This window comes from Oncorhynchus mykiss, chromosome 11, assembly GCF_013265735.2.
Source record: "Oncorhynchus mykiss isolate Arlee chromosome 11, USDA_OmykA_1.1, whole genome shotgun sequence".
Classification (NCBI taxonomy): domain Eukaryota; kingdom Metazoa; phylum Chordata; class Actinopteri; order Salmoniformes; family Salmonidae; genus Oncorhynchus; species Oncorhynchus mykiss.
In genome coordinates this window covers 53,766,259-53,787,519 of record NC_048575.1, presented here as the reverse complement: position 1 = coordinate 53,787,519, position 21,261 = coordinate 53,766,259, and the positions used below count along the sequence as shown (strand labels likewise).

The 21,261-nt window shown below is 41.6% G+C and overlaps 1 protein-coding gene across 1 annotated transcript in view; it reads left to right on the top strand.

The window, feature by feature from the left end:
• si:dkeyp-14d3.1 (transmembrane protein 132C) overlaps positions 1–21,261 on the top strand; it is a 211,841-nt gene that overhangs the window by 180,970 nt on the left and 9,610 nt on the right. Inside the window, exons 6-7 of the mRNA XM_021621375.2 lie at positions 6,725–6,933; positions 18,350–18,623. Coding sequence (XP_021477050.1) covers positions 6,725–6,933; positions 18,350–18,623 — 483 coding nt within the window. The remainder of the gene's footprint in view (positions 1–6,724; positions 6,934–18,349; positions 18,624–21,261) is intronic.

The following is a 21,261-nucleotide window of genomic DNA, read 5'->3' as shown; positions in this document are numbered from 1 at the left end:
GGAACAGCAAATCCACTTATTTTTTGGGATACCTTTAAATGTACCTTCAGATTCAATATTCATCAATAATAAAAAAGCAGTTTCTGGCTAAAGAGACAAGACTAACAAGGGAAACACATGAACAGGTAGATAGGTAATAAAAATGATAATGCAGAGATACAAAGTCATTTAGAGGAAAAAATTCAAGAACCATCTAATATTACAAAAATAAAGCAAACTGATTGGAATATGGAGAAAATGCACAAAATTCTTCCTGAATCTCCAACACGGGAACGCTAACAAAAAGAATTTGCAGAAACTTGTTACTGAAGACGAGTTTCTCTGAATGATATTTTAAAAGGAGGAAGCTAAATATTTTAAGCATATGTTCTCTTTTCCGTCTCTTCCTCTCCCACTGAATGAAGATTACGGTAAGGAATTATTTCCAAATAATAAAAAAAATTGAAAATTAACAAATGTACAGAATGATCAGTGCGAAGGCCAAATTACAGAGGAATAACTTTTTGAGGCTATTAAATCCTTTCAGTCTGGAAAAACCCCAGGGCTTGATGGAATACTGGTAGAAGTATATCAAGCCTTTTTTGATATACCCAAAGCTCCATTGTTTGATTGTTTTAACTACTCCTATAGAAATGGTAGTCTGTCAGGTACTCAGCAGGAAGGTCTGATTTTACTATTATATGATGGCAAACATAAAGATCCAGTCTAAAAAAACTGGAGGCCCCTTACACTTCAATGTTGTGATGCAAAATTACTAGCGAAATGCATAGCAGTCATAATTAAAAGGGTTTTACCAGGTATTGTTCATCCTGATCAGACAGGTTTTTTACATGAACGATACATTGGAGATAATATACAATAACTTCTAGAAATAATAGAACATCATGAAACATCTAAGAAGCCAAGCCTGGTATTTAAAACAGATTTTGAAAAGGCATTTGATAAAGTAAGACTGAATTTTATTTATAAATGCCTGGATTTTTTATCAATTTCGGTGATTCTCTTATAAAATGTGTAAAAGTAATGTTATAGCAACCCCAGGTGTAAAATAGTAAATAATGGCTACTTCTCAGAGTTTTGAATTGTGAAGAGGAGTTAAACAAGGGTGTCCGCTGTCACCATATCTATTCGTTATGGCCATCGAAATGCTAGCTATTAAAATCAGATCCAATAACAACATTAGAGGATTAGAAATCCAAGGCTTAAAAACAAAGGTGTCCATGTATGCTGATGACTCAAGTTTTATATTAAGTCTGCAAGCTAGATCCCTGCAACATCTCATTGAAGATCTAGATAACTTTTCTGGACTCTGGACTAAAACCTAAATATGATAAGTGTACAATATTAGTTATTGGTTCTTTAAAAAAATACAACTTTTACATTACCATGCAGTTTACCTATAAAATGGGCTTACAGTGAAGTAGACATACTTGGTATTCATATCACAAAATATATAAATCATCTCTCCACAATGAATTTCAATATAAAATGAAGAGGAGAGGAGAGAGGTAAATACCTGTCTATTTATGGAAAAATTGCCCTGATTAACTCCTTAGTCATATCTCAGTTTGCTCACTTATGGTGCTGTCTACTCTGGATGATTCATTTTTCAAATCATATGAGTATCAAGTTTTACTTGAACCCTAAATGGTTCTCAAGTAGATTACAAAGAAAAGCTCATCCATTGTTTAAAAATGGCCTTCTTGCCTTTGTGCAGATTGCCATGTCTCATTTTCGATGAATTGAAAGTGATACTTTTTCAAAGTATCTCTCTTTTTCAAACAAGCATCGCAGAGCTGGCTACAATTTCAGGTTCATCCCCCTGAAAATATAGAACAAATATTACAACAAATATTATGGCTGAACTCAAATGTGCTGGTTGATAAAATACCAGTATTTATGGGATTTTTTTTTTTTTTAAAAGGGTATTTTGTTCTTAACTCTACCATTCCAATTTACAATATCATTTATATATTTTGTGGAGTTATCAGAATTGATTACAGTATTAACCCAAAAATTGAGGAGGCAGGTGGCAGAGGGAGGAGGTAGGGAACTGGTCTGTCTGCACAATATAAAGGATTAAAACTGGCGGAGGAATAAAAATAGCATAAATAGGAAAGTATACCAGTTTCATTTGAGGACCAGTATGTTGACAACTGTGCCATACAGATTGCAAAATAGTTGGGAAGAGATTTTGAATGTACCGATTCCATGGTACAGGGTGTATGAGTTGATATACACTGCTCAAAAAATAAAGGGAACACTAAAATAACACATCCTAGTTCTGAATTGATGAAATATTCTTATTAAATACTTTTTTCTTTACATAGTTGAATGTGCTGACAACAAAATCACACAAAAATTATCAATGGAAATCAAATTTATCAACCCATGGAGGTCTGGATTTGGAGTCACACTCAAAATTAAAGTGGAAAACCACACTACAAGCTGATCCATCTTTGATGTAATGTCCTTAAAACAAGTCAAAATGAGGCTCAGTAGTGTGTGTGGCTTCCACGTGCCTGTATGACCTCCCTACAATGCCTGGGCATGCTAATGATGAGGTGGCGGATGGTCTCCTGAGGGATCTCCTCCCAGACCTGGACTAAAGCCTCCGCCAACTCCTGGACAGTCTGTGGTGCAACGTGGCGTTGGTGGATGGAGCGAGACATGATGTCCCAGATGTGCTCAATTGGATTCAGGTCTGGGGAACGGGCGGGCCAGTCCATAGCATCAACGCCTTCCTTTTGCAGGAACTGCTGACACACTCCAGCCACATGAGGTCTAGCATTGTCTTGCATTAGGAGGAACCCCGGGCCAACCGCACCAGCATATGGTCTCACAAGGGGTCTGAGGATCTCATCTCGGTACCTAATGGCAATCAGGCTACCTCTGGCGAGCACATGGAGGGCTATGCGGCCCCCCAAAGAAATGCCACCCCACACCATGACTGACCCACCGCCAAACTGGTCATGCTGGAGGATGTTGCAGGCAGCAGAACGTTCTCCACGGCGTCTCCAGACTCTGTCACGTCTGTCACATGTGCTCAGTGTGAACCTGCTTTCATCTGTGAAGAGCACAGGGCGCCAGTTGCGAATTTGCCAATCTTGGTGTTCTCTGGCAAATGCCAAACGTCCTGCACGGTGTTGGGCTGTAAGCACAACCCCCACCTGTGGACGTCGGGCCCTCATACCATGTAGTCTGTTTCTGACCATTTGAGCAGACACATGCACATTTGTGGCCTTGCACAAAGGCGGAGGTAGCGATCCTGCTGCTGGGTTGTTGCCTCCTCCACGTCTCCTGATGTACCGGCCTGTCTCCTGGTAGCGCCTCCATGCTCTGGACACTACGCTGACAGACACAGCAAACCTTCTTGCCACAGCTCGCATTGATGTGCCATCCTGGATGAGCTGCACTACCTGAGCCACTTGTGTGGGTTGTAGACTCCGTCTCATGCTACCACTAGAGTGAAAGCACCGCCAGCCTTCAAAAGTGACCAAAACATCAGCCAGGAAGCATAGGAACTGAGAAGTGGTCTGTGGTCCCCACCTGCAGAACCACTCCTTTATTGGGGGTGTCTTGCTAATTGCCTATAATTTCCACCTGTTGTCTATTCCATTTGCACAACAGCATGTGAAATGTATTGTCAATCAGTGTTGCCTCCTAAGTGGACAGTTTGATTTCACAGAAGTGTGATTGACTTGGAGTTACAATGTGTTGTGTAAGTGTTCCCTTTATTTTTTTGGAGCAGTGTATTATACGATGCAAGTTTGAAGACTTTGTGCTTTTCAGCTAAAATGATTATATAGAATTCCACCAACAAAATGTTGAATATTTGGGGCCTAAAATCATCAAAGCTCTGAAGATTTTGTTGTGAGGATACAGAATCAATAGGCCATTTATTTTAGTATTGCCCTCAGGGAGCCTGTTTCTGGTCTCAGGTTCAGGAAAGGCTGAAAATGCATAACATTGATCTAAAATTGACCCTAGAAATAGTACTGTTAGGAGATCTGGAGAGACCGGGACAGTCAATTACTAATACTAATATACTAATACTCACAGTAAAAATATGTATCTTTAACAATCTGTGGATTCTATTCGATTAGATAGATTGAAAATGTACGTTAAACCTCACAGCATAGTTGAAAGATATAATCTCAGCAAAAAAAGAAACGTCCTCTCACTGTCAACTGCATCTATATTCAGCAAACTTAAAACCTGTAAATATTTGTATGAACATAACAAGATGCAACAACTGAGACATAAACTGAACAAGTTCCACAGACATGTGACAAACAGAAATGGATAATGTATCCCTGAACAAAGGGGGATCAAAATCAAAAGTAACAGTCAGTATCTGGTGTGGCCACCAGCTGCATTAAGTACTGCAGCGCATCTCCTCCTCATGGACTGCACCAGATTTGCCAGTTCTTGCTGTGACATGTTACCCCACTCTTCTACCAAGGCACCTGCAAGTTCCTGGACAATTCTGTGGGGAATGGCCCTAGCCCTCACCCTTCGATCCAACAGGTCCCAGACATGCTCAATGAGATTGAGATCTGGGCTCTTCGCTGGCCATATCAGAACACTGACATTCCTGTCTTGCAGGAAATCATACATAGAATGAGCAGTATGGCTGGTGGCATTGTCATGCTGGAGGATCATCTCAGGATGAGCCTGCAGGAAGGGTACCACATGAGGGAGGAGGATGTCTTCCCTGTAACGCACAGCGTTGAGATTGCCTGCAATGAATGACACTGAGGGGCAATGTTTTTACAACTAATGTCAGTTTGCCTGAGGCTGATGCCGTGCAGGTGTTTGTACACATGCATCTACACATACTGTCATTCAAATGCACACATACATGGACACACACATATGTAAATAGTGCCAGACATGCACTCAAACATATACAGTTGGCCTTCCTGTTATGATTTTAGTTGTCCTTGATGTCCTTTGTTTTTTTTTTTGCATAGTTGTTTTCTTTAAAAAAATTATAATAATAAGAACAATGCTTTGGAGAGTATTTGCACAATGAATCCCAGAATGCATTTCATTATCTTAACATGGAATTGAAACTATTGAATAATATGATTTATTTAGCAAATTAATATAATTTTTCCGGTGAAACCATCAATGAGATAATTTATCATATAGCCTACGTTAAAGAAAGATGTTCTCGTCAAATCGTAGATGTGATGGACCCGCGTCAACAATTAATACTTGAGGATGGTGGGATGGTATTCATATTACATACGGGGCCCGCGGCTCGCAGATCCGGGCCTGTCACCGGGCCCATGTACGTCGCGGGCCCTGGTGTGACCGCACAGGCTGAAGCTACGCCACTGGTTCTTAAGCTGCATCAGACAAGCAGTGATGCAGGGAGAGGAGAGCTCCGGAGGAGCTGGCTATCTGTCACACAAGCCCTTTAACTTGAGGATACACTCTCTGTTCTGCAAATGATGAATGCTTATTCATGTCTTTTATATCTGACAGTAAAGAAGCAACTTTGAAATTGAAAAACATATTTTATGAATTAATCTCAATTCGTCTCATTGAAGTAGTACACTGCTAATGGGAGTTTGGTCATAATATCTGCTTTAAAAATAGATTGTCTACTCCATATGCTTATAGAATCTTTGTGTTTGTGTGCATGTGTTTTTGTGTTTGATGCACTCCTGCAGCTGCCGGCCACACCTCTGAATGACCTTTGTGGTTGTGTTTGGTTGTGTGTGAGTTTTGTATTTGTGGTGCTAAACTGGCTTCATCATAAGGCATTGAGAAATAGAGGCTGGGTGTGGATCAAGGAGTAGTTGCTAGTGAAGGGGCGAGTCAGCCAGCTGAAGCGATGATGAGCTGTGAAGCCCTGCATCTTTCAATGTCATGCAATCGGCCCAGTGATTTCCTCTGAAAGGCCATTTGCAAAACAGATGGTTTTGAGTTTTCATGTTATCAGTGGAGACCTGCCTTCCTTTCTCTTGCTGCCATCTGTTGGTTCTACATTCTGTTGGTACTACGTAGCCGTGGGCAGATCCGTTGGTAATCTAAGGGCCTGTATTGCAACCCTCCCTCCACACATTTAAGATGTGCCCCAGCCCTCCTCCTTTCTCCTTTTGTAGTTGGGAATAAAGAGTATGGATGAACAGTGAAGCTTTCATCTTATTTTTCAAAGGACAAACGCAAGATAAAATGTATCAGAGGGACACACAACACTGTAGTGCATCTCATATTGGTCCATTTTAGGGTGAAAATGATAGACAACCTACAGTACAGTACAGTACATTGCAGTTTGAAAAGTGTGTGTGTGTACTTGTTCTCCTACCTTATCATGACCCCAATATCCTGACAAGGTAGGAAAACAAGAACTAAAAAAGTCAGGACTTTTTCAATGTCCTAAATTTGTTCAAATGCTATTATAAGCTTAAGGGTTAGGTTTCGAGGTTAAGGTTAGGGTAAGACTTAAGGTTAGGGTTTTGGGGGTTAAGGATAGGGTTAAAGTTAGGTTAAGGGTTAGGGAAAATAGGATGTTTAATGTTGAAACATTTTTACTCCCCAAAAAGTCCAGAAATGTCATGAAAATAAAGCTGTGTGTGTCCACGTGCATGCTTGTGTCCAGCCTTGTCCATTGAGTTGGATTTGTCTGGTTCTGATGGTGCTGCTTGGTTGGGGATCTCTTTAGGTGACACTCACACATGCTTCTCTCCCCTCTCCTATTCCTGTCCAGGTGTCAGACAGGTGTGACTATGTGTTTGTGAATGGGAAGGAGATGAAGGGCAAGGTGAGGATGATGGTGAACTTCACCTACAGCTACCTGAGTGCCCAACTGGAGATGAACGTGTGGATCCCACGGCTGCCCCTCCAGATCGAGGTGTCTGACACAGAGCTCAGCCAGATCAAGGGATGGAGGGTGCCCATCATGACCAGCAGCCAAAGGTATGTGTCCCTCCATAGAATCACATAGACAGACTATTCACCCATGCAGTCCATGCCAGGTAAGTGGACAGAAAATGGAGATGATCAAAAGAGCATGCTCAAAAGCTCTTATTTTCAACATATGATATTGTTCTGCCCTTTGTATGAACCTTTGTGTGAAGGTCACACATCTCCCCCGGGCCCGAGATCTCGTGTCCTCTAACACCTTATCCACCAACACCTTCTTCTGCTGGACTCACACTCCAATGGTGGGAGCAGAACTCAGGTCTACTGGAATTAGTACTGGACATATTCACTATTGTATCTGGAAAGTGTCCCTTCCCTCGCCTGCCAGCCTGGAAATAAAGGCCTCTGGCTCATTAAACTGTTTCACTGACTTAGAAAGAGGCATATACAGTGAGCTCCAAAAGTATTGGGACAGTGACACATTTTGTGTTGTTTTGGTTCTGTACTCCAGCACTTTGGATTTGAAAGGATATAATTACTATGAGGTTAAAGTGCAGACTGACAGCATTCATTTGAGGGTATGAATGGTAAATCCAAATAAATGAATGGTAAATATTGAATTGTGTCATTTTGCAGTCACTTTTACTGTGAATAAGAATAGAATTTGCTTCTAAACATGTCTACATTCATTTGGTTGCTACCATGATTACGGGTAGACTTCAATGAATCGTGAATAATGATGAGTGAGAAAGTTAGACCACAAATATCATACCCCCCGAAAAAAGTTAACCTCCCATGTGATTGTAATGGTGAGAGGTTAGCATGTCTTGGGGGTATGATATTTGTGCGTCCATAACTTTCTCACTCATCATTATTCATGATTCATTCACGTCTATCCGTAATCATGGTACCATCTAAATTATTGTAGAAGTGTTTAGAAACATATTCTATTATTATTTACAATAAAGATGACTCCAAAATGACACAATACATTATTTACCGTTCATTTCTATTCGGCACAAAGTAATCTGAAACACAACCAAAACAAGCAAATGCATCCAATACTGCATCACAAGTTTGATGTAATCATTGAGTGCTAGGAATATGGGACAAAATAATACACTTTTGACTACTTTAATAGACATAAACTCAGCAAAAAAAGAAACGTCCCTTTTTCCATGACCCTGTCTTTCAAAGATAATTCGTACAAATCCAAATAACTTCACAGATCTTCATTGTAAAGGGTTCAAACACTGTTTCCCATGCTTGTTCAATGAACCATAAACAATTAATGAACATGCACCGGTCGTTAAGACACGAACAGCTTACAGACGGTACAAACCCACCTTTGCTGGACCAGACTGGCAAAAGTTCTCTTCACTGACGAGTCGCGGTTTTGTCTCACCAGGGTTGATGGTTGGATTTGCGTTTATCGTCGAAAGAATGAGCATTACACCGAGGCCTGTACTCTGGAGCAGGATTGATTTGGAGGTGGAGGGTCCGTCATGGTCTGGGGCGGTGTGTCACAGCATCATCGGACTGAGCTCGTTGTCATTGCAGGCAATCTCAACGCTGTGCGTTACAGGGAAGACATCCTCCTCCCTCATGTGGTACCCTTCCTGCAGGCTCATGCTGACATGACCCTCCAGCATGACAATGCCACCAGCCATACTGCTCATTCTGTGCATGATTTCCTGCAAGACAGGAATGTCAGTGTTCTGCCATGGCCAGCGAAGAGCCCAGATCTCAATCCCATTGAGCACGTCTGGGACCTGTTGGATCGAAGGGTGTCAGAGAACTTGCAGGTGCCTTGGTGGAAGAGTGGGGTAACATGTCACAGCAAGAACTGGCAAATCTGGAGCAGTCCATGAGGAGGAGATGCACAGCAGGTGGCCACACCGGATACTGTTACTTTTGATTTTGACCCCCCCTTTGTTCAGGGACACATTATTCCATTTCTGTTAGTCACATGTCTGTGGAACTTGTTCAGTTTATGTCTCAGTTGTTGAATCTTGTTATGTTCATACAAATATTTACACGTTAAGTTTGCTGAAAATAAACGCAGTTGACAGTGAGAGGACGCTTCTTTTTTTGCTGAGTTTATAAGTGAATTTGTCCCAATACCTTTGATCACCTAACATGGGGGGACTATGCACAAATAGTGCTGTAATTTCTAAATGTTTCACCCGATATGGATAAAAATACCCTCACATTAAAGCTGACAGTCTGCACTTGAACCTCGTAGCCATTGTATCATTTCAAATCCAAAGTGCTGGAGTACAGAGCCAAAACAACAACATGTGTCACTGTCCCAATACTTTTGGAGCTCACTGTAGTTTGGATTTGTGGGGGCTTGTTGTGTTATATGCGATGTTGTTTTCCAAATGTGTGTTGGGACAGCCCATTTCTGTTGTTGTTGATGAGAGTGTGTCCATTCTGGCTTGGCTGCCGACAGACCTCTGGGAGACAGACCGTCTTTGTTTATCAGGGAATAACAGGCGTGACCTTGCAAAGTAGCAGCGTGACTGGTGACAAGAGCGGGCACCAGCACCCGTCCACAGAGCAGGGGGCCACTCAGAGCCACAATACCAAGAGAAGGGACCTGCCTCCGTCTGATAGGCTGCCAAGTGTTCCACACAGACACGGGGGAGAGAGAGAAAGAAAGAGAGAGGAGAGACAAAGAGAGAGAAAGAGAGAGGGAGGGGGAATGACAGTCAGGGCCGGCTCTAGCTTCTAGTTGGGGGGCCCGCCACTTAGTGGCAAAACATTATAGTGGCCTCTTTTCTTGACGGTGGAGAGGAACGTTTTAGTTTTAAATTTAATTTAGCCGAATAGCCTGCCAGTAGCCTACCAAAGTTTTCATTAGAATGTAATGTAATGAACATGGCGCATCTCTAGTCCAAACCTTTCAATAGTTAGGCTATCCATATTACCAGAGCCTCATCTTATTCTTTCTATATCAATGGCGGATTCGCGGCCGAATGGAACATGCCAAAACCTTGGAGATAACAATAGATGGCAAAGTCAAAGTTTTTTCCTATCCATCTGTGGCAAAGTTTTCCCTAAATACCTGTGACAAATCCATCTCCAGAACCGGCCATAGCTTAGCCAGCTGGCTAATCTTTGGAATACGGTGTAACAGATTGCTAGCTCGATAATGCTAGCTAGCTGCACTGACAGCCCTACTTGTTGTTATTTCTCTGCTACATGTGGAAATCACCACAACGTTCCCACCCCCAATTCCTGAATATGTATTAGAAGCCTGCATTATTCTTCGAAGGTGGAACCTAAACAAGACTTAACGCTATAGGACAGGCATTACATCGGAATAGGGGTGGAATTGCCCTCTGTTGGGGGCCTTTAAAGCTAAATTCCTACAATTCTACAAATTATGCCATGTTAATATGATATCTGAGTGAGAATGACTAACAAAATCAATGGCAGCCCCCTGGAAGTCAAGACCCCTGTGCATGCACCCTGCGTGCCTGGTCAGTATTCAGCCATGATTACTAGAAGTTTAAATAGCTAGCTAGACTAACTACCAATCAAAAAATGTACATGGCTAATTGTCAACTAATTGAGTGACTGACATAACAAGAGAAAAACTGCTGATGTACAACCAAATATTGAAATTGCACCTGGTGTTTTTTACTATTCTAACTCTCAATAGTAAGTTGAGACCCGGGGGCCCTAAGCAACCGCATATGTCGCTTATGCCTGGAGCCGGCCCTGGCGACAGTGTCCAGGCCTTGGGAGTGGGGTGCTTGCCAGAACGGCAGGTTCAGTGTTTAATTTGCAAGGTTTGCTCCCCACCCCTACCAGCCCCCTCCAAGATAACCGTTTACAAGCAGGCTCATTAATTAATTCCCCTCGCTCAGGGATACTAGTGTGCTCTCTGTGAGGGATGTGCAACATGTCATGATGCTTTTCTTATCATGGTTATGTTCCCTTGTTACAGGTTGCATTTGGGAAGTGCTTCTTATGTTCTGTTTTTAGAACATCTGCATGTTTCTAATAATATACAGTGGCAAGAAAAAGTATGTGAACCCTTTGGAATTACCTGGATTTCTGCATAAATTTGATCTGATCTTCATCTAAGTCACAACAATAGACAAACTCAGTGTGCTTAAACTAATAACACACAAATTATTTTATTTTTCTTGTCTATGTTAAATACATAATTTAAATATTCACAGTGTCGGTTGGAGAAAGTATGTGAACCCCTAGGCTAATGACTTCTCCAAAAGCTAATTGGAGTCAGGAGTCAACTAACATGGAGTTGAATCAATAAGACGAGACTGGAGATTTTGGTTAGAGCTGCCCTGCCCCATAGAAAACAGTCACAAAATTTGAGTTTGCTATTCACTAGAAGCATTGCCTGATGTAAACTATGCCTCGAACAAAAGAGATCTCAGAAAACCTAAGATTAAGAATTGTTGCCTTGCATAAAGCTGGTAAGGGTTACAAAATTATTTATAGACAAATTGTCTATAAATGCAGAAATTTCAGCGCTTTTGCTACTCTCCCTAGGAGTGGCTGTCCACTAAAGATGACTGCAAGAGCACAGCGCAGAATGCTCAATGAGGTTAAGAAGAATCCTAGAGTGTCAGCTAAATCTCTGGAAGATGCTAACATCTCTGTTGACGGGTCTACAATACGTTAAACACTAAACAAGAATGGTGTTCATGGGAGGACACAATGGAAGAAACCACTGCTGTCCAAAAAAAACAATGCTGCACATCTGAAGTCGCAAAAGAGCACCTGGATGTTCCACAGAGCTACTGGCAAAATATTCTGAGGACAGATGAAACTAAAGTTGTGTTGTTTGGAAGGAACACACAACACTATGTGTGGGGAAAAAAAGGCACAGCACACCAACATCAAAACCTCATCCCAACTGTAAAGTATGGTGGAGGGAGCATCATGGTCTGGGGCTGCTTTGCTGCCTCATACGTTATCTTCCCACTGTAAGCGCTTGTGTGGGGGAAAAAAGTGCTGATCTTGCCAAAACAATGACACTAACTGGCCTCCTTTGACATTACATTGTGCACCCGCACTTGAATGCTGTTCAGAAATGTAGACCATAAAAGCTATAGATTTTCTTGGAAGAGAAAATGCAGCTGCAGTTCTGTCCATTTCTCCTCAAATGACCTTCGTTAGGTCTTTGTAATAGAAAAACAACATGCAGCAATATGCCAAAACAATTACCTAACAGAGTCCACGGGGCAGTGGAAAATCAGCATGAAACAAACATTTCTTCCGAAGCTCAATCTGAGAATGAGAGTGAATAAAGGAGAGAGAGAAATTTCTTTCAGATGTAGGTTTTTCCCTGAGTTGGATTTACCTATTAGATTAAAGGTCCAATGCAGCTGTTTTTTTATCTCAATATCAAATCATTCTGGGAAACAAGTAAGTACGTTATTAGCTAGGTTTCCACCCAATTGGCGACCGATTTTCATGCGAATATTCCAAAATTTGTAAAAAAAAAACAATATGCACATTTTTCCACCAGAGATGTTTTTCCATCAAATTAACTTGTGGATACAGTGCCTTGCGAAAGTATTCGGCCCCCTTGAACTTTGCGACCTTTTGCCACATTTCTGGCTTCAAACATAAAGATATAAAACTGTATTTTTTTGTGAAGAATCAACAACAAGTGGGACACAATCATGAAGTGGAACGACATTTATTGGATATTTCAAACTTTTTTAACAAATCAAAAACTGAAAAATTGGGCGTGCAAAATTATTCAGCCCCTTTACTTTCAGTGCAGCAAACTATCTCCAGAAGTTCAGTGAGGATCTCTGAATGATCCAATGTTGACCTAAATGACTAATGATGATAAATACAATCCACCTGTGTGTAATCAAGTCTCTGTATAAATGCACCTGCACTGTGATAGTCTAAGAGGTCCGTTAAAAGCGCAGAGAGCATCATGAAGAACAAGGAACACACCAGGCAGGTCCGAGATACTGTTGTGAAGAAGTTTAAAGCCGGATTTGGATACAAAAAGATTTCCCAAGCTTTAAACATCCCAAGGAGCACTGTGCAAGCGATAATATTGAAATGGAAGGAGTATCAGACCACTGCAAATCTACCAAGATCTGGCCGTCCCTCTAAACTTTCAGCTCATACAAGGAGAAGACTGATCAGAGATGCAGCCAAGAGGCCCATGATCACTCTGGATGAACTGCAGAGATCTACAGCTGAGGTGGGAGACTCTGTCCATAGGACAACAATCAGTCGTATATTGCACAAATCTTGCCTTTATGGAAGAGTGGCAAGAAGAAAGCCATTTCTTAAAGATATCCATAAAAAGTGTCGGTTAAAGTTTGCCACAAGCCACCTGGGAGACACACCAAACATGTGGAAGAAGGTGCTCTGGTCAGATGAAACCAAAATTGAACTTTTTGGCAATAATGCAAAACGTTATGTTTGGCGTAAAAGCAACACAGCTCATCACCGTGAACACACCATCCCCACTGTCAAACATGGTGGTGGCAGCATCATGGTTTGGACCTGCTTTTCTTCAGCAGGGACAGGGAAGATGGTTAAAATTGATGGGAAGATGGATGGAGCCTAGGATCGAGCTTTGGGGTACTCCCTTGGTGACAGGAAGTGGCTGAGACAGCAGAGGTTCTGACTTTATACACTGCACTCTTTGAGAGAGGTAGTTAGCCAACCAGGCCAAAGACCCCAATACTCCTTAGCCGGCCCACAAGAATGGGATGGTCTACCGTATCAAAAGCTTTGGCCAAGTCAATAAAAATAGCAGCACAACATTGCTTAGAATCAAGGACAATTGTGACATCATTTAGGACCTTTAAGGTTGCAGTGACACATCCATAACCTGAGCAGAAAAACAGATTTCATACCAGGGAGAATACTATAGACATCAATAAAGCCAGTGAGTTGATTATTGACAAGTTTTTCCGACACTTTCTATAAACAGGGCAAAATAGAAATTGGCCTATAACAGTCAGGATCAGCTTGATCTCCCCCTTTTAAATAAAGGACGAACCATGGCGGCCTTCCAAGCAATGGGAACCTTCCCAGAGAGGAGAGAGGTTAAAGAGGTCAGAGATAGGCTTGGTGATGATAGGGGCTGCAACCTTAAAGAAGAAAGGGTCCAAACCATCTGACCCAGATGTTTTTTTGGGGTCAAGTTTAAGGAGTTCCTTTAGCACCTCGGACTCAGTGACTGCCTGCAGGGAGAAACTTTGTGTTTCGTGCCGCAGAGCGTCTGTATCGAACACTGGTCACTTTCTTGAGATTATCTATTTACCAAGAAAGGTTAATGTGCTTTACAGAACTTTATTGAAACTATGTTTCTTTTGGTGTGGTGGGAATGATTCTGTCGTGGTGTAGCGCCACACTTAAATGAACACAGAGGAAACACTGGTACAGAGAGATCCTTGATGAAAACCTGCTCCAGAGTGCTCAGGACCTCGGACTGGGACAAAGGTTCACCTTCCAATAGGACAGCAACCCTAAGCACACAGCCAAGACAATGCAGGAGTGGCTTCGGGACAAGTCTCCAAATGTCCTTGAGTGGCCAAGCCAGAGCCCGGACTTGAACCCGATTGAACATCTCTGGAGAGACCTGAAAATAGCTGTGCAGCGAAGCTCCCCATCCAACCTGACAGAGCTTGAGAGGATCTGCAGAGAAGAATGTGAGAAACTCCCCAAATACAGATGTTCCAAGCTTATCGCATCATACCCAAGAAGACTCGAGGCTGCAATCGCTGCCAAAGGTGCTTCAATAAAGTACTGAGTAAAGGGTCTGAATACTTATATAAATGTGATATTTCTGTTTTTTTTATACATTTGCCAATATACCGCCATTTCTCCCATAATGAATTTTACCAACACAGAAATATCCCACCTTGTCTCGTGCATTTTATTTGTTCGACGTTTCAAAAGTTTACCAAAAAATGTGCTGTTTCATCAGGCCTGCCGTGACATTTTTTATCCAACATGTACTTTACTGGCATAAAAAGGTTGGATGGAGACCTGGGTATTGTGATTGTTTTCAATTAAAATGGTCAAAAAGAAACAAAATAGCTTTTCAGCAATGGGCAATTTATCAAGCAAGATTTTTGCTAGGACTGTCTGGGAGTGGTCTGAGTGGGGAGGGGAAAACTGAATATTTGCTGTTATTGGCAGAGAGGTTTGGACTCTTCTTATTGGTCTATTAGATTAATTTACCGCATGGTGATGTCCCCATGGAATGCCAAAACTCCATCCCACAAAAACAGGGTGAAATGTATGGCAGTCTTCTCAACCAGCTCTTACACTAAAAGGGCATTATCATAAATTTCACAATTTCTCAGTATCATTACAACCACATAGTGTGGAAATGTATATAAAACACAGGAAATCACGTTTTTGATTGCACTGGGCCTTTAATCTTAGATTAGATTGGAGACCGCTGCACCGTGCCTTCCTGCAGATTAGATTTGTCAGGAGTAAAATACTAGCAATAGGGATTGGGAGCCATCAACTTATAATGCACACATAATGCACACAGGACCTCTGCTCATTCTGTCCCAAACACATTTGCTCTCTCTGCCCCAATCACATGCGCTCACTCTGCCCTTTCACATTCTCTCACTCTGCCCCAGTCACATGCTCTCACTCGGTTTCCAATCACATGCTCTCACTCTGCCCCAATCACATCCTCTCCCTCTACCCATACTTGGAATAATCCCCCTGGACTGTACCTGTCCACTATCCATACCCTGGCCTATAGGAGCTGGGAGCTCTGCTGTAAAGGACATGTCAAGGGAAGACCCTCACTACAGTATTTGTAAACTAGATCAGCTAAACCCCAACCCAATCTCCAAATAAAACGCCAACCCGTGGCGTAACTGCAGCAACAGAATTACGCCATGTGGTGCTGTATATTAGTTGTCATAGAATTATGCCATGGCTTGACGTTCTAATTACGCCTTAGTGGCAAATCTTAGCTGTCAGCCAAACTCAGCAAAAGTTAAACAAAAACGTACATTTAGGCATTCATTTTGAATGGTTAAGTTTAGGGTTAAGGTTAGTGATGGGGTTAAACTTAAGTTTAGGCATTAATTCTGAGTGGTTAAGGGTTAAGGTTTTGGGAAAGGCTTTAAACCAAAAAACTAAAATGAGTGCCTAGCACGTGACCCTCGGAACCAGTCAGTGGCTTAAACGCCCATCCACAACACCCTAGCAAAACCTACTAGATGTCAAACCTACTAGATGGTAATAGGCACTCATGTTGCCCCTAGTGGATGGTATAGCTTCCACATTTTGCCAGGTCCAAATGTAATCTGGTATCTGCTGAATCGGCACCTCGAGGCATATTCCATATTACAGTTAAGTTAAGTTGGAAATGTCCCACCGCAGTGTAATAAACGCAGACAGGCATTTGCAATTCTTTATTCACTTTACTTGTTGTATTATGTTTTACTGAAGACTAATTCATTGCTGTGAGTACTTGTCAAAATAACCCTTCTTATCTTGTCAGTGGAAATGCTGAGCCTTAAGGCTGATCTCTAACCAGCTTAGCTAGCGTCTTCACTCTTCATTGCCAGACCCCATTCTGCCACACATCGAGGGATACATATTAACGGTGTCGGACAGGAAAAAATACAATCAGAGAGGATAATCACCAGAATTACATTTCCAGAGATTAACTTTCACTCTTTTCTCTCCCATTATGATACCAAACCTTGTAGGTGTGTGTGTTTATTGCCAGACGTGAGGTGATGAGGCAGCAGGATAGGTGAGGCCCTCACTGCAAAAAATGAAATCAAAGAAAGCCTTAATATCTTATGTAATCTAAACCAAAACTTACATAAGTGATAATTCACTTACATTTTTTTTAAAGACAATTTAAGGTAAAATATCTTTTAAAAATGGCTTTTTAACCATTTTCATGTAGACTTGATTGTGTGTTTTTGGATCATTATTTTGCTGCATGACCCAGCTGAGCTTCATCTTCAGCTCACAGATGGATGGCCTGACATTCTTTTTGGATGACATGGGTCCCATTATGCCTGGCGAAAACCAAACACTGCATTCCACAGTAAGAACCTGTGGTGGTGGTTGTGTGATGGTTTGGGGATGCTTTGCTTTCTCAGGAACTGGACGACTAAATAGAAGGAACCATGAATTTTGCTCTGTACAATCAAGTCTACGTGAATATGGCTAAAAAGCAACACATTTTGAGTTTTGGAATGGCCTAGTCAAAGTCCAGACCTAATTGCGATGTTGTGACAGTTCATGCTTGAAAACCCACAAATGTTGCTGAGTTAAAGCAGTTCTGCATGGAAGAGTGGGCCAATATTCCTGCACAGCGATGTGAGAGACTGATCAACAACTACTGGAAGCATTTGTTTGGAGTTATTGCTGCTAAAGGTGGCATAACCAGTTATTGAGTGTAAGGGAGCAATTACTTTTTCACACAGGGGCATTGGGTATTGCATAATTTTGATTATTAAATAAATGAAATAAGTATGTCATTGTTCTGTTATTTGTGCACTCAGGTTCCCTTTATCTAATATTAGGTTTTGGTTGAAGCTCTGATAATGTTCAATGTAAAAAATATGCAAAAGTAGAGAAAATTTGAAAGGGGGAAAATACTTTTTCACAGCACTGTATATGGAAACGGCACATTCCTATGATCTGTGGTTAGAAAGATAAGGTCCTACAAAATGCTCACAGGGTAGGATTAAAAGTAAGAAAAACTGTGATTTTGAAAAACCTGTAATGAGTTTCTAGCCAGAGGGAGAATATTGTTTTTTGTTCCCTACGTCACAGCGAATGTCGGTGTTTGAAAATCACTGTTTTAACTTTTGAAGATCGGGTAGAACTTTGCAACTTTTTATTTGTTTTACAAAACGTAGAAATATGCTGTTTTCACAAATGTAGACACTGGTATTGTGCTGGAGATCAAGAAAATTAGGTTTAAAATTGTTGGAGTTTCCATTTAAAATTAAAATAAGTAAAATTATTTGCTTATTTTGGTAAGATTTTAAAAAAATGGTCACTCAATATAAGATATTTAGGCTTGCTTAGATGGAACTTTTTGCAGTGCTGGTATTAGCACACTGTTGACAAAGCACTGGTGTTTATCAGAGGCACGCCTGTCCTGTCCCACTGCTTGACACCAGTGCTGCTGTGGCAGATTTACTTCTACAAAGCAAACACTGATATTTATCTTACTAAAAGTGTGCTGTGTATGTATGACATAGTTATTTGTTTAAAAGCTACTTTACAAAAGCAACAGTGTAACCTTGTCAGCCTTGTTTTCACACTGCAATAAATATTCTCATTGAGACACACTTCCTTCTTTGAGAAGATGATTGGTTGCCTATAGCGTCCTGAACAGAATTTGCTATCAGTGGGTGGGTGTAGAGATGTTCATGTTAGACTTGTCCAGTGTTGGGGTTAGTTTCTCATGTTAAATGACTGGCTTTGTTTGTAATGGCAGGTCTGCACTGGACAGTGATGATGAGGATGATGAAGACCGGAGAGGAAGGAGCTGCACGTTACAGTACCAGAATGCCATGGTTCGAGTGTTGACACACTTCGTGGCCGAAGCTGCCGACCCCCGTGGTCAGCTGACCTTCATGCTGGGCAGTGATTGGCAGATGGACATCACTGGGCTGGTGTGGGACTTCCTGAAGGTGGAGGACCCCCAGATAGCTCAGCTACAGGACGGGTGCATACTCGTGGGACTGGACATGGGGATGACCACCATTCAGGTACGCTGTATGTGTCTGCATGCGTGTACAGTGCAGTATGTGTGTTATAATAAGGTGTTTCAGTACAAAGGATGAGAAAAAATAAACAGAACAAGTGTGAATAGAGAGAGGAGTAAGGGGAGGTGAAAGGAGTTGGAAAATAGAACAGTAAAACATCGCTGTCTGTTTTAATATTAGGGCTGAAAATACCTTAAAACAGTCATCTTAAGTCAGTCATAACAATGGGATTTGCAAATGTCGAGTGGAGGAGATAAAATCTATATTTGTGCATTCAGTCAGCCAGACAGGTGGTTATCAATGGTCCCATGTCTCCAGGTCTGGGCTGTGGTTACAGTAAATGGGGCCTCACCCTGGTGCAGATTGTAAGCATGCCATCTCTAGCAGGGTCCTTTCATTTGTCAGTCTAAACAGGCTAACTGGATAAATAGCAGTCAGTTAATGATATCTGTGTGAAACCGATCAGCATCTTGACAGTGTGGACTCATCCATCTGTCTTGCAGGCAGATGTACCCTCACCTCCACACTCATCACTACCCGTCCTCTGGCTCCTACCTCCCATTAGGCTGGGCACAGAGGAAAATACTCCCCAGCCCAAAAGCACGAGATGAGACAGGCCAAACTACCGGTCTGTCACACCTCTTCTCTCACAAAGAGCTAAAATCAAATTGTATTAGTCACACGCGCCGAATACAACAACGAAATGCTTAAATACAAGCCGCTAAACAACAATGAGGTTTTAAAAAATAATAATATACACTACCGTTCAAAAGTTTGGGGTCACTTAGAAATGTCCATGTTTTTGAAAGAAAAGCACCTTTTTTTGTCCATTAAAATAACATTGAATTGAGTGTAGACATTGTTAATGTTGTAAATGACTATTGTAGATGGAAACGGCTGATTTTTAATGGAATATCTACATAGGCGTAGACGCCCATTATCAGAAAACATAACTCCTGTGTCCCAATTGCACGTTGTGTTAGCTAATCCAAGTTGATAATTTTAAAAGGCTAATTGATCAATAGAAAAACCTTTTGCAATTATCTTAGCACAGCTGAAAACTGTGGTGCTGATTAAAGAAGTAATAAAACTGGCCTTCTTTAGACAAGAGCATCAGCATTTGTGGGTTCGATTACAGGCTCAAAATGGCCAGAAACAAATAACTTTCTCCTGAAACTCGTCAGTCCATTCTTGTTCTGAGACATGAAGGTTATTCCATGCGAGAAATTGCCAAGAAACTGAAGATCTCGTACAACGCTGTGTACTACTCCTGTCACAGAACAGCTCAAACTGGCTCTAACCAGAATAGAATAGAAAGGGGGGTGGGAGGCCCCAGTGCACAACTGAGCAAGAGGATGAGTACAGTGCCTTGCGAAAGTATTCGGCCCCCTTGAACTTTGCGACCCTTTGCCACATTTCAGGCTTCAAACATAAAGATATAAAACTGTATTTTTTTGTGAAGAATCAACAACAAGTGGGACACAATCATGAAGTGGAACGTCATTTATTGGATATTTCAAACTTCTTTAACAAATCAAAAACTGAAAAATTGGGCATGCAAAATTATTCAGCCCCTTTACTTTCAGTGCAGCAAACTCTCTCCAGAAGTTCAGTGAGGATCTCTGAATGATCCAATGTTGACCTAAATGACTAATGATGATAAATACAATCCACCTGTGTGTAATCAAGTCTCCGTATAAATGCACCTGCACTGTGATAGTCTCAGAGGTCCGTTAAAAGCGCAGAGAGCATCATGAAGAACAAGGAACACACCAGGCAGGTCCGAGATACTGTTGTGAAGAAGTTTAAAGCCGGATTTGGATACAAAAAGATTTCCCAAGCTTTAAACATCCCAAGGAGCACTGTGCAAGCGATAATATTGAAATGGAAGGAGTATCAGACCACTGCAAATCTACCAAGACCTGGCCGTCCCTCTAAACTTTCAGCTCATACAAGGAGAAGACTGATCAGAGATGCAGCCAAGAGGCCCATGATCACTCTGGATGAACTGCAGAGATCTACAGCTGAGGTGGTAGACTCTGTCCATAGGACAACAATCAGTCGTATATTGCACAAATCTGGCCTTTATGGAAGAGTGGCAAGAAGAAAGCCATTTCTTAAAGATATCCATAAAAAGTGTTGTTTAAAGTTTGCCACAAGCCACCTGGGAGACACACCAAACATGTGGAAGAAGGTGCTCTGGTCAGATGAAACCAAAATTGAACTTTTTGGCAACAATGCAAAACATTATGTTTGGCGTAAAATCAACACAGCTGAACATACCATCCCCACTGTCAAACATGGTGGTGGCAGCATCATGGTTTGGGCCTGCTTTTCTTCAGCAGGGATAGGGAAGATGGTTAAAAGTTATGGGAAGATGGATGGAGCCAAATACAGGACCATTCTGGAAGAAAACCTGATGGAGTCTGCAAAAGACCTGAGACTGGGACGGAGATTTGTCTTCCAACAAGATCCAAAACATAAAGCAAGATCTACAATGGAATGGTTAAAAAATAAACATATCCAGGTGTTAGAATGGCCAAGTCAAAGTCCAGACCTGAATCCAATCGAGAATCTGTGGAAAGAACTAAAAAATGCTGTTCACAAATGCTCTCCATCCAACCTCACTGAGCTCGAGCTG